General features: G+C 40.8%; 2 protein-coding genes across 2 annotated transcripts in view; one reads left to right on the top strand and one right to left on the bottom strand.

The window, feature by feature from the left end:
• Window positions 1-13,838, top strand: part of LOC145453684 (cilia- and flagella-associated protein 43-like) — a 252,286-nt gene that overhangs the window by 198,123 nt on the left and 40,325 nt on the right. The window contains exons 2-4 of the mRNA XM_080331653.1: window positions 6,827-6,997; window positions 10,511-10,764; window positions 11,902-12,035. Of these exons, the coding sequence (XP_080187779.1) occupies window positions 6,969-6,997; window positions 10,511-10,764; window positions 11,902-12,035 (417 nt within the window). The 5' untranslated portion in view covers window positions 6,827-6,968. The remainder of the gene's footprint in view (window positions 1-6,826; window positions 6,998-10,510; window positions 10,765-11,901; window positions 12,036-13,838) is intronic.
• LOC145453690 (uncharacterized) overlaps window positions 1-13,838 on the bottom strand; it is a 94,212-nt gene that overhangs the window by 77,246 nt on the left and 3,128 nt on the right. The gene's annotated exons all lie outside the window — the stretch shown is intronic.

Genomic DNA, 13,838 nt, shown 5'->3' with positions numbered 1-13,838 from the left:
TGTCGCAATGTGACTGTTTGTCTTTCTGGCTGAAAAATAAAGATATCGGGAACTTGAGTGCTTACTGTAACAAATAGGAGACCGGGGTTATTTGTTACGGGGGAACTTTGTTACAACATCAATGATTTTTCTTTTGCCGGGAGATGGCGCACCATTTTTACACAGTTTACTCGGCTGGTTGGAGAGTACGTTCCAACGAAGCCTGGCTTGCGAACTGTGCTTGCGTAAATTTTTATGCAGGAAAAGGTATATTGAGGGCTATACGGTAAAAATTTTACTAATCAAGTGTCGCTGGTGCATCAGTAGTTGCGTGCGACCTATATATGTTTAATTTACATCGATAGAAAGGGGGCGACCTGAAGTTTATTTTCACAGTTGACTTTGTGCTGTTTGTTGGTTATGTAAGGCGGCAAGTAAGCTTAAACAGGCCATATTCGGCGGGGGCACATTTTTACGGATGTAACAACTAGCCTCATTCTTTGCTTGAATATTTATGATGTGTGATTAGCATTATTTATTAATGAAATTTCATCCATCCTGATAGGGTTAGCAATATTTCAACCAAAATCTTTGTGCAGTGACATTGAAAGCCACACTAGACCTACACTACACTGAGTAAGTGATGAAAAAGTTGAAGACAGCTTGGATTCTTCTGCAATTACTTATAAAAATGTATTCAATAACCTGCTCCCATCTTGTAGATTGATTCTGTTGTTTAACTATCTATTCTCTGCGATTATGGTGAGGCATTACAAAAAGAAGACCAAAAGAGGCACTACATCTATGATGGTTATGGAAGAAGCTGCAAGAAGAGTGATTAATGAAAAACAATCTCTGCGCACTGTCGCCACTGAATTTGATGTAAGTTTCTAGTGGGTATTTTGTTCATTCTTATGCAGTCAACTTGACTTACAATGACTTGATATAATTGCAGATCAATTTTATGACACTGCAAAGATTTTGTACCAAAATACGATCTGGGGGACAACCATCTGTTGGCTATGCAAAACCAAGAGCTGTTTTTCGTAATGACCAAGAGCAGCTTCTGGTTAAGTACATCAAGAGCATCCGAGCTGTACTATGGTTTGACACCTGATGATGTAAGGAAGTTGGCATATGAATATGCATCAATCAACAGTGTTCAAGTCCCACAAAATTGGCTCACGAACAAAAAAGCTGGACCAGATTGGTTTACCTCCTTTTTACAAAGACATTCCAGCCTATCTATTCGTACACCTGAAGCAACGAGCCTGGGCAGAGCTGCAAGCTTTAATCGCAGCAATGTGGCACTATTTTTTCGAAACTTATCCCAGGTGTTGGATAAGTATCAATTTGAATGCCAGGACATTTATAATTGTGATGAGACTGGTATCACTACAGTTCAAAGACCCAACAGAATTGTGGCAAAAAAGGGATCAAAACAGGTTGGCGCAATAACATCAGCAGAGCGAGGTGTTTTGATAACCATGTGCCTAGCTGTGAGTGCGAGTGGAAACGTTGTTCCGCCACAGTTTGTTTTTCCACGGGTGAATTTCACCGCACCCAGGCAGAAAAATAATGGTGGGAGAAAGAGGCGCCGTTCCTCCATCTTAACAAGCTCTCCTGAACGACATCGCCTCCAAGAGGAGCACTTGGCAAAGGAAGCAAAAAGTTCTAAGATTGACAAAAAGAAAACAAAAAAAGAAACAAAAAGAAACCTAGCTTTCACTGACAAAACAAACACAGATGCTAGTAACAATCATTGCCTACCGTGCCATGACACATATGACAACTTTAGGTCTGAGGAAGTATGGGTCAAATGCAATGAATGTCAAAAGTGGGCGCATGAAGCATGCAGTGATCGCTCTACACCCTACGTGTGTGATTTTTGCAAGGACTGAATGACTTTTTTCATATTTTGCTGTTTCGTTTGACTTTTCTTTCGTTTCGTTCTCAATACACATGGTTACAACAATGCTTTTATTGTGGATATGGAGTTTTAAGCTGACAATTTCGATGTAACAACTTACCTCCTCTCCAGTCACAACTTGCCCCCATCTCGGGGTAAGTTATGACAGAAAACTCGCCTGTTTAAAATGCAAATAGTTCCAAACGTATAAGAGCTTGAAGTTCCATTCTACTTTGTAAAAGTAAGTGGGTGCTTAGTGAAGACTGTGTAACAAAATCATTTGCGCAAGGCGAGTAGAAAAGCCGTGAGGCCAGAAATGGACAAAATCGTAACAACTAACCCCGGTCTCCCCTAGATATTTCGTGACCGTTTACTGGTGATCATCATGATTGCTATGGTAGAATAGCGTAGGTTTAGAAAATATCTAGACTATACACTCAGCTTGACAGAAATGATGATGTGAAATGTAGAGATGTGATACGATGTGTTCGAAGACACATGGCCCTGGACTTCAGGAACATGCATTCGAGGCTGATAGCGCACTGGTAGCCCTCTAAAGTTGTTCTGCCAAGCCCCCAAGCGTACAAACAAATACAAATCAGTCAACTCTAACCATAGCCTCAGTTTAGTTGTACATACAATTGGGAATCTTGTAATTCAATGCGGATTGTCTGAACTCGTGGAATAGATTCGTCAGATTCCCATAGATTTTGTGACGAGGTCGTTCTGAATTGAATACAATACTTCACCTAAGACGATAATAATTACAAGATCACATTGTTGCGTGACAGCGATTTCCATTTTTGAGCTCGTCGGTGAAACTTCGAAACCAATGAAATTTACAAAATTAACCCAAAATTTAATTTTACAACAAATATATGCAATTCAAATGTGATGTCGGAAGCTTCATTTAATGCTTTATTTTCAAACATAGATAGTTATATGTGGTTCAGTTGAAGTTTCTGCAATGCGACACTGGCGAAGTCATTTTATTAAAGACCACTTTAACTTGATTGTGATCGTTCACTGTCGTTTGAAAGAAGTGCGAAATTGGTGTTCACTATAGCGAGGTAGTGTAATGGTGATGCGTCCGGTTTCTTGATCGGTAGGTCGTGGCTTCGATCCCCGGTCGGGTCAGACCAAATAGACTCGAAAACTGGTATCCGCAGCTATTCTGCTAGGCGCTCAGCAATCAAGTATAGCGTGGAGGAGAAAAACGGGAGATGCAGACTAGATGACATTCCTATAAAGGCCGTATCGCATCTCCATCGTCAAAAGCATCTCGATGGCGCAGCGAAAAAGAATAGCCTACCATATCTCTCTCTATTTCTCTGTCCCTCTCTCTATTGCAGGCTACTGTCAAGTGTTTCTTAATTGCACTATTTCATTTTATTAAAAATTTTCATCAATTCAAAACACTTCAAGACTACGATACTATGAAAAGATAGGAATTCCTTAAGGTGTCGAAACGACATGGACTTTTGAAATCAGACACCTTAGTGCCGGAATTTAACAAAGTTTGTTTGAAAGTCTCCTCAGCTTTAACATATTAGGCACTTTTCCAAAACGAGTAGTATCTTAAACAGTTTCGTACGGTCGCACCTCAGATTAAGAACGTTGCTATCTGTTACATCTGTTACATCACCATGCAGAAAATCAGTACCAAACATCTTAATCAATTTGGAATTTGATGTTTCATTTCTTAATTAATGGAATAGCGTTCCAACTTTTTGCATTTTGTTTGGATGAGCAATAAAATTCTGATATATTTGGCGGACCGGCAGGAATTGTCACGGACCGGCGGTTGAGGACTACTGCTCTATGAAGAATGTCTGAGTCAGACCACAGCTGTGGAGCAGTATTTCGCCGACTAATCTACAGTTTGTTTTGTTTGTTTCATACAATTGGCGCTTATCAACTCTTGGGTCATTTGCGCCCACACAGTAATTTCATAAGTTTGTGTCTTTTGACGTCTATCCGCTTTCTTGCGTTATTTTTGTGGTCTTTGCTGCCGGCTTTCGTGAGTTCGGCTCTCTCTTCCTCTGGGCTTTTGAAGGCGCTATGGAGTAGTATTTCACCAGATATTCTACAGTTTCACGAGCATGATCAATTGTTCATTGTACACATTAAAGTCTAAATAAAAGTAGATTTTACTGAAAACAATACAAGCTAGCGTTCGCGGATCACGATCTGATCCATCTCGCGACCTATTGTCCACCAACACAGGCAACTTCATTTTCACTTCTTCTCGTTTCACTATCTGTTGATATTTTTCACTCACTTTGTATGCTACATGAAAGGCCGATGTGGAAATTATAACTAAAAAACTACATTTTTGGTGATCCCGTAGCGTTTTAGGCAATAATATCAGGCGATGATTAGGACTGATTACCTCTGGGCTGTGTAGAAAAATTATAAATAAAACATCATCATCATTTTATTAAAATTTTTATCAAATATTTCAATAACTTCTTTACCTCGGAAGCAAAAGCGCACAAGTACAACACAGCACGCGGGTCCACGACTCCACGTCGTCCAAATATCATATGACCAACCGTAAAGATCATCGCTCTATCAAATATGCGGGACTTGACGTGTGGAACATTATCCCGCCGGCCATCCGACAGTCGACGAGCATGTCCATTGTCCACATTCTAAGTCGAAATACAAGCAATTAGCCTACTACTAAATAAATATTAGTCCATCCTCAAGATTACCGGATCACGACCTGACCTACCGATCTCGCTTTCCATGACATGCCACCCCAATTTTGTCGCTTGCTTTTTCAATACTATCTTCTTTTACTCTTCATTCAGTGTGCAGTGCATGCGTCCCCTTTACATCGCCTAGGCCAGTGGTTCCTAACCTTTTTTTACCCACGTACCATTTCAAGGTTTTATGCAGTGCTCGCGTACCACCGCTTAAGGCGGTCAAAAATGTTTCCATCGTTTATGACGTCATAATGACGTATTTGACGTACGTGAGACGTAATAGCAAATACTATTAAACTATATATAGGCATTATCAGCCAGGGTTAATGGGATGCATGGGACTGTTTTTTCACCACCAGTTACAAGAAGGACAACATAATAATATTGAAATAACAGCAAACAACAAAAGTCAATTGTGTCAATGCGATGGCTGCATTTGCTTATTCTCCACTAGCTCAGCTGTTCTCAAACTATTTTGGACACGCCCCCCTTTATTATAGTGAAAAATTTCGCGCCCCCATTATCGTAATATCACAAAATGCAACCAGAATGCTAGCAATCTCAACGAATAATTTGATGGGATGGAAGGTTATGACAGTTGCTAAGAGAATTCTTAAATATGCAATTAGGACTATACACAGAGCAAAAACAATGAATTGGAGGTAAATCGCGCGAAACGCGAAAATTTTTTTCAGTTTGCCGCAGCTTCGCGCCCCCTTCAGATGCTTTCACGCCCCCCAGTTAAAGAAACACTGCACTAGCTGGTCGATGCGTGGCATATGTTTGCTCACAGCGCATCGAAAGTCATCCATGGGCGCAACAAGTCGGTTTCGTTTCTTCGACTTGATAGTCATCAGAGATGATAATACTTGCTCGCACTCTTACGTAGAATTGAAAATTAGCAGCTGGGGAATAGCGTGATAAGCTAGAGTCGAGTACGAGGAGGCCACGGTAAGCCTGCAGTTTATGGGAGAACAATCTTTGTGTTCAATCCCACCTTAGCTATAATAACTCCCTTCGGTCGAAAGAAAACAGAATCCCACTACTTTACTCGCGTACCACCTGGAAGACCTTCGCGTACCACTAGTGGTACGCGTACCACAGGTTGGGAACCACTGGCCTAGGCCAAGGTGGGTGTCTGATTCGATATGCTACTCCAAGTCGCTTCGACACCTTCCTATCTTTTCATTGTATCGCATTTTTGTGGTGTATGGAACTGATAAAATTGCTAATAAACCAATGATGATAATGATGATGATCAATACACCACACGATTGCGATTGCGATATAATGAAAAGATAGGAGGGTACCGAAACGACGTGCAGTAGTCTTATAAATAGACACATGCCTTGGCGTACAGCATTTAAATAAGCGGGGTGCATACTTGATTTAAGAAATGATAGCATAGAAGGAAGCGGCAAATATGAATTCTGCATGTGTCTGTAGACGAGGGCGAAGTTAGATTGTAGTCTTGACTCTTGAGGGAATAAATAACGACCTGCAAACGCCACATTCAAATTGATATCCAATGCATATGCAAGGGCTAATATGGGATCATTTCACAATCTCAGTTTGAGCTTAATTATGACCGCTTATTTCTAATTAGTACCAAAATTTCTTCGCAATAAAAATTAAAATTGACCAACGATTGAATCGGTTTCGCGCCAATGGTTATCGCTCTAACGAGTAGTTTTTGATGTCTCCATAACAACGTACAGTATCTTCGAGCCGTGACTGCTTCCTGGATTATGAAAACCCCCTGTGAAGTATACTGTAATATGATGTGGTATTCTGCTGGATTGGAATAGAAACTATACGGATAACTGCAATTTTTTTCGAGACATGTTCGTAACTATTTATCACCATCCTTATGCATATCAGTTTTACCTTCACCTTAGCCATGCTCAACTTCAATCTCAGGTTTTAGTCAATGCAGCTCGAGCGAATCATCAGTCAGATCTATTTTATCCAGAAAGTCACGATATTGAATGACGAAGCGATACATGATATGTTGAATAATATATGATTAGCCATGGACAAGGCTACACCAATAGGATTGTTCAGTCAAGTCTGTAGACCTTGAGAATGCAGCAGCTCACATATATTTTATGAATCATAGTGCATAATGAATACTCTTGCAACAACAAGCTTATTAAATTTCATGTCCTCTCAGTCTGTCTCTTAGAGTCTTGAAGTCCATACTTGAATGTATTCATTTATTCTGCAGAGACGTAATAAAAGTGCTTCTATATCGTATTATTGATATCTATTTATCAAGCGTTGCAATTAGGAATATCTGGATGAGATTTCATTTGATACAGAAGGAATAAAGGACTTATATTATCATTGTACCCAGAAGTGCTTGAAAAATGGACGAAACCGGCTCGTTACATGTTAGGTGAGTTGAAATGTACAAATAACTGCTTGGTGATCAAACTGTTTCTGTATGATTGTTCACATGCAGTTATGACATTAATATATAGTTTTTTTTCCAAGCTGGTACCAGTAGGATTACCACCCTTATTATGGTCATTCTGCCTCATGGTGTTATGCCTGCTGCATTCTCAAACATGGTATATATCTGTGTGGAAATAACTGACAAGCAGGTCTGGTCCATGAATAGTACTGACGGTACAACTTAGCAACGATACGTTGTGCCTACTCTACTAGATAGATCACGAAAGGCTGTCCGAATAAATGTGCTCAAATCGTAGTGTTAGTTCAAGTAATGATAGCCTGCGGCCCGGTTGTTTCAGCATGAGGCTAAAGGCGGTAGGCCTATTTCTCAGCCGATTTTAACTTACACCCACGGTTATAGCACTGTGATAAGGTGTACAAGTAAAATAGTAGCTGTCTGACCAGGTCAGATTTGTACAAACTACTGGATTTTCAAAATGCTCAACCAGATCCTGAACTAACACTACTCACTATTCAAACTACTCACTATTCAAAACTCACACTTAGAACTAGGGTTGGATTATCCGGATAACGGTTAACCGGTTAACCGCAGGTATTTTCACTATCTGATATCCGGATATTTTTCTGCCGGTTAACCGGATAAAAAAGAATCGTTGCTAATGCATTTTACACGTTTTAGTAAGCTTCAATAAGTCGTATTCAGTGCTGGCGCGGCCGATTAACGATAAGCGTGTTGCCAATTAGCGAGATGCGTCCGTCCACATTGCACAATGTAATGTGACGCGATCTCCTGCTGCGAAGATCGTTAAATTAGGTCATTGATTGCCGCGCGCTCGGCTATCGTCTCTGACCTGATTTATCGCGTCTTCAACAAGCCGATAGTTCCACTGGATTGAAGAATCGCATCTACAATAGGCCATGTGCAGTGTACACACTATTCCATCGCTGGCCTGCACAATCGCATCTTCATTGGCTTGGTGCACACGATGTTATCGTTGACCTACACAATCGCATCTGCAATAGGCCTACGAACGATATAATCGCTGACCTAACCATCTCGGACCCAGCATGCATTGGCTCCTATCTCTCGACGGCTTATTGACGATATGCCGTTAAGTGTATTCTAATTAGTGATTCTGAGAGTGACATCGCGAAACTGAATGACATCGAATGTTCGCAAAAATGTGCGTGCGTGCAAGCGTAATTGATTTCCGCTGATGATTAATTCGAAGAAAAATCGAAACCCCCTGATTATATTTCAATCCCCCTACATTTTCGGCTGGCTGCGTGCCTGATCACGTGAATTAGAGCGAGGTATCATGTCGGCATCAATTCCAGTATCAGCTAGTCGTCCTTCTAGTGCTCCAAACCTAAACATAAGGACGGTCAAAAGGATGTAAAGCCGTTGAAGTTTCCGGCTCTCTACGAAGCGCTGCTTTCTATTCAGCCCACTTCTGTGGAAGCTGAAAAAGCATTCAATGAACGTGGACGCTTTGTTACAAAATTCCGGCCCCGGCTACAGGATCCCACAATTGATGCATCTGTGCTTTATAAAGAGGGCATTGCAGAAGCAGTGAACATTAAATTTGCGTGGTTTTTCTCGTATTCGCTCATACTGCGCGCGTAGATAGGTACTCTACAATAACACTGTGTAATGATTTTGCGATCCGTTTTACATGCGGACCTAATGAAATCGATTGTCTCACTTAGCAGTTATTATCCGGTTAACCGGTTAGATAAATTCCAAAATATCCGGATATATCCGTTATCCGGATAGTGAAAATTATTGATATCCGAACTAACCCTACTTAGAACTGGAACTAGAACTAATGTTCATTGAATATGCGCAACTGACTAAAACACAACAACTACCGGTAACTAGATTCAAATGCAAAGCAACTCATACATTTTTACTTTGTTGAAATTGGCTCTGCAATATTGGAGATTGGCATTTCAGAAGAAGAGGTTTCGAGTTTACAATGGGAGGTTTCAACCCTTCAATCCCACCATTGGCTCTGCCACTGTTAGTAGTGATGACCCTGACCTAGCAACGACTGCAAGAACATCACACAACAGAACACCGGTATCTCGATTCATGCCAAGCAACGACATGTGGTTTCTAGTTGTTCAATGGCTATTTATTTTAAAATGCGCAACAAGAACTTCGCAAAATCCTGTAGCTAGATCAGGGCCGGCCAACCCGTGGCCCGCGAGAAGGTTTTGAGTGGCCTGCGAGGTAATTTCCGAAATTTCTAATATCATCAAAAATGGATCGCACAGATTGTGAACTTGCAACGCCAACCAAAAATTTTATTAGTCTGGCCGCAACACTTGAGATGTCTTGAATAAAATATCAGTTTCGACTCATTGACAGATCCATCAACCATTCACATATTGGTAGCCTATATCTTCGTACACTACAATAAAGCAGAATAATTTGCGATAGATTTATCAAAGGTAAAAAATTTCTACAAGTTTAGCGCAATATGTTGTCACTCGATTTCTTGTTTTTAAAATTGTTGCCCTTTTGTGAAAATTGAAGAACACCCAATGTATCAGATTGAGTCCAACTATATTCGCGATTACGAGACAAAGTGTCGTTCAACATATGCGACCTTGCGTTTGCGCTCGCAGTAAGACCATCGACTATGAAACCTGGGCACGAAATGATTAACACGAATAGCCCAGCCCTCGCAAACTCATCCCAACGATATACAACAGGCCCGCAATATAGTGAAATGACAATATTATTGACCTATGAACTTCAAAAAATTTCGCGCTTGGCGCGGATAGTGGCCCGCGCAAAATTTCGTCAATCCAATGTGGCCCTTTGGCCGAAAAGGTTGGCCAGCCCTGAGCTAGATGATCGTCAAAATAAAGGCACATTTAAAAAAATGTTTGGCAGCATCATTGATCATTTAACTTTGTTAAGTACAATCCATTTTTTTCGTTGAGATTAAGCATTCTGGCATACTTTAAAGAAACTTGTGCCGGTAAACCTATATTTAGTCGCAGGGATAGATCATTTATTGGTCTGTGGCCCACGCAAACGCATCATCAGACTATACTTCAGCAGACATGGTCAAAGTAATCAACATTGCTCAAGTAGAAGTAGAAGTAATGCTTTGAATTCCTACTCAATTACAAATATGCGTACGGTAACTCATTTGAAGATATACTTTAAACTACATCAGGTAAAATTTGAAAATGAAAAGCATGAAAAGTACTAAAGTACGTAGCTTTGAAAATTAGCCTACAGTTAGTACTAAATCATAGGTGGCTATACTTGATATAGCTAGATACATCTTCATGACAATTTAAAGTGTCTGATTACACTAAAAAAAAGCACTTTTAGTAAACATTGAAATTAGGCAAGAGCTACATGAGTACTCTGAAAAGGTACAACTGACCCACTGGTACTTTATTACTGACCGGCTCTGTACTTAAACTACCACTGCGTCGAATAGTGTTAATTAAGACGATGTTATTTCAGCTGGGCGCAGGGATATTCCGGCGGAAAAATCCATCATATCGACGAAGACATTCTGTGTTTCGTTTGCGGAAACAACGTCAAATTTGTGAATACCGCCAACAAAAAGGAAGAAATCTTCAGCTGCCCGGGGAATGGAATCACAGCGCTGGCCACCCACCCGGGCCGGAAGATGTTTGCCATTGCTTCGTCGTCTCTGAATCCGGACATCTACATCTGCCAGTATCCGTCAATGAATATCGTCAAAACACTGACAGGTAAGCTCTGAAGGATATTGTTGCTGTGATTCTCTGTGCAAAGATTACAGCTAAGGCTTAGCGAAATCGAGAACCTAAGTAATTTGATCCAGAATCGAGTAGTAGGCTTGAGTCGAGTACTCATGATGACGTCACGACAGTATGAAAGATGTAGGAAGTTTAAATCTGCCGTACTTTTATGTGACCACAAAGAATATAATGTTGGTTCTGTATATCTAGTGCTTTTTCGACCATGCCAACTTTGTTGCACTTTGTGACAATCCTATTAGCGTGCGTACTTTTGTACTACAAGTTTCTTTTGCTGCGATACGAGCAATCGAGGTTTACAGCTGGCCAAAGTGAAAAATAGTATATATATAATTCTATCAGGGTTGTAACCAAGTCACAAGGCTCCGAGTCACAAGTCAATCTCACTTTTATAGTTTTGACTCGAGTCAAGTCGAGTCATTATCAATTCACCACCGAGTCAAGTCCTAGTAGTCCAAGTCACCGAGTAGAGGGTCGAGTCCGAGTCACGGTATGATGACTCGAGTCGAGTCAAAGTCATTGTGTTGACTGCTGGATTTCCTGTTAAAGTCTTGTTAAACCCACTTTTTATAACTCTGTTTGGTGATATCGAATGGTTCGCGTATACAGTATACTAATTTTCCTCACTTTTAGCAGTTTCTGGTCGCATTTTCAAGTACAACCAATAGACGAAATCCCAATAGGGTGGTTACTTTATTGTTCTTTGAAATTACAATGAAATGTCGGTCTTGACCGTCTGAGTCTCAAGTCGTATGACTTGGTTCGAGTCATGCGCTATGACTCGAGTCCAGGTCGAATCAATACACAGACTCAGTCGAGTCATTTCCGTATTTTAAGAAAGTGACTCGAGTCAAGTCGAGTCATCAGAAAATCGTGACTTGAGTCGGACTCGAGTCATTATAACCCTGAATTGTATAGCTATAATTCTCGCTGACAAATTACCTCTTAATGGCAATTAATCACACTACTGTAAAAATTCATCTCTCACTACTTGACTTGAATATATACTCGGTTCAAGCCTAATATGAAATTTCCGCCATCATAATCGCATAAATGTGCTCATTTGTGATGCAATTGTTACCTATTTTTATATATTAAACGTCGTTTCAGGCGGTGCTTCTGTGGAATACAGCAATCTGGCCTTTTCCGCCACCGAGTCCTATCTGGTTTCATCGTCGGGAATTCCCGATTTTGCCGTCACAGTGTGGGACTGGTCGACTGAAACAGCGGTCGCAAATTATCAGGTTGGTGTGTTTTTTGTAAATGCTCAATGTCACGATCCTGGGTACAAAACGGCATAAAGACTGCCAAAGTTTAGATCGGTGGTTCCCAACCTTTTCCGACTCGTCTCCTCCTTTATCAAGCTCGACACAGATTTCTGCCCCCCATATTTACGGATCCAAAAGAGAGGACATATAAACGAGAAATTTATTCACCTATCTGTGATCGCTGGTGGATTGATTTAAAAAAAAACGTCATTAGATGTTGGGAAAACCGTTTTCCTTGACTTTTTTCCATTGAGTTCATGTTTTTTAGTCCACTATCGCGTCATATGCAGAATAAGTCGCCTTCACTTGTATTTTATGGCCAAATTAATTGAATACCTGTCTCTGGGCGTTCCAACATTTTCGCCCCCCGTCACTTTCCAATCGCCTCCTTTGGTATTTTCGGCACCTTTTTTCTCCAAATTGCCCACTAGGGGACGATATCGCCCACGTTGGGAGCCACTGGTTTATACGTTGATGAAATCCATCTGGATTTATATTTTGACAATTTCGAATGAACTTGAATATGTTTTGCCATTCTCGGCATCAAATCCAGACGTGTGATCCAGAGTGGCATGGTATATTGGCGGTGCGTGGGCCTACACCAGGGGTTCTCAACTTCTCTTGTATAACGGGCCGCATTTTAACAGCAAATGACGTTGCGGGCCGCACAACATTATTTCAATGTATTTGTGGGCTACTATAGTCAATCTAGGCTACTGTAGCCTATTTACCAGTCGTATACGGTCGCATGGTACATTTTTATGCATTCTAAAGCAGTGTTCGTAAGTTTTCAGTTGTTGTTTTCTGTGAGAATATTATCTTCCAGCGGCGCACGTATAACCCGTCATTGAGCGTGTATTGCATCAGTTGCCAAGTTGGTATATCCATCTTAAAACCCTTCCACTAGAGAACCGAACTCTCTGTTTCAATACTTGAGCGAGCAAGTATATAATTACGGTAACTTTTTCGTTACAAAGGCCATTATCACATTGAGCTCTCAGTGATATGAGAAGAAGTCAGGCGTTCGGGTAATTTCTGAACAAATCAATCAACTCTACTCCTTCCCTTCCATGGCTGGAGCCCTGAACTAATAGTCGTACAGATAGGAGTCAGCTTTGTTAAGTTGATGTTTTTCGCTCGGCCCTCCCAGCGTATGCCATGCCAGCATTTCTACTCTGATAAAAATCACTCAGCTAATTATAGCTTTGCAGTGTCTGTGGAGTCAGTGGATTCGTCCGATGCTATACTAAAGTTGTTTACGCGGCAACGTATTTCAGAACATGCGATGGAAGATCGACTGACATTGCTGTTACTGTTTTAGTTACGGTTCAATCAGACAACTGTAGCTTCAACATTTGTCAGGTGATGTTGTCCTTGCTGTTAAATTCTGGAAGCAGCGAATATTCGCACAGTATGTTCAAGTTCTATTGAAATGACACTTTCTCTGGCAAATTACATGGATTTAGCGATATTCCAAGCAATTTTGAACCATGCGTCTGTAACATCGTCGACAAATTTTAACAATGCCTCGGAATATGGATTGGTGGGCTTGACACCTATCTAGCAATGTTTTTCTAACATCAGGCGATACGTATAACTTCAGAAGAAAGTGTCGAGGTATCATTTTAAGCTTCTACACTTCGTTACGACAACTGATCTTCGACAAATATGTCAAATCGAGTTTTCCATTTATATCTGAGAAAGCAAATTAACTGTTCCACGCAGACTTACAAACCCAGTTCCCGCTGTTCAATTTCCCCTTCCTTGTTCTTGTATCTG

This window comes from Botryllus schlosseri, chromosome 13 (assembly GCF_051294905.1).
Source record: "Botryllus schlosseri isolate E-star chromosome 13, Bs_hap1, whole genome shotgun sequence".
NCBI lineage: Eukaryota > Metazoa > Chordata > Ascidiacea > Stolidobranchia > Styelidae > Botryllus > Botryllus schlosseri.
The sequence above is the reverse complement of the archived record's forward strand: the minus strand, read 5'-3'. Positions and strand labels throughout refer to the sequence as shown.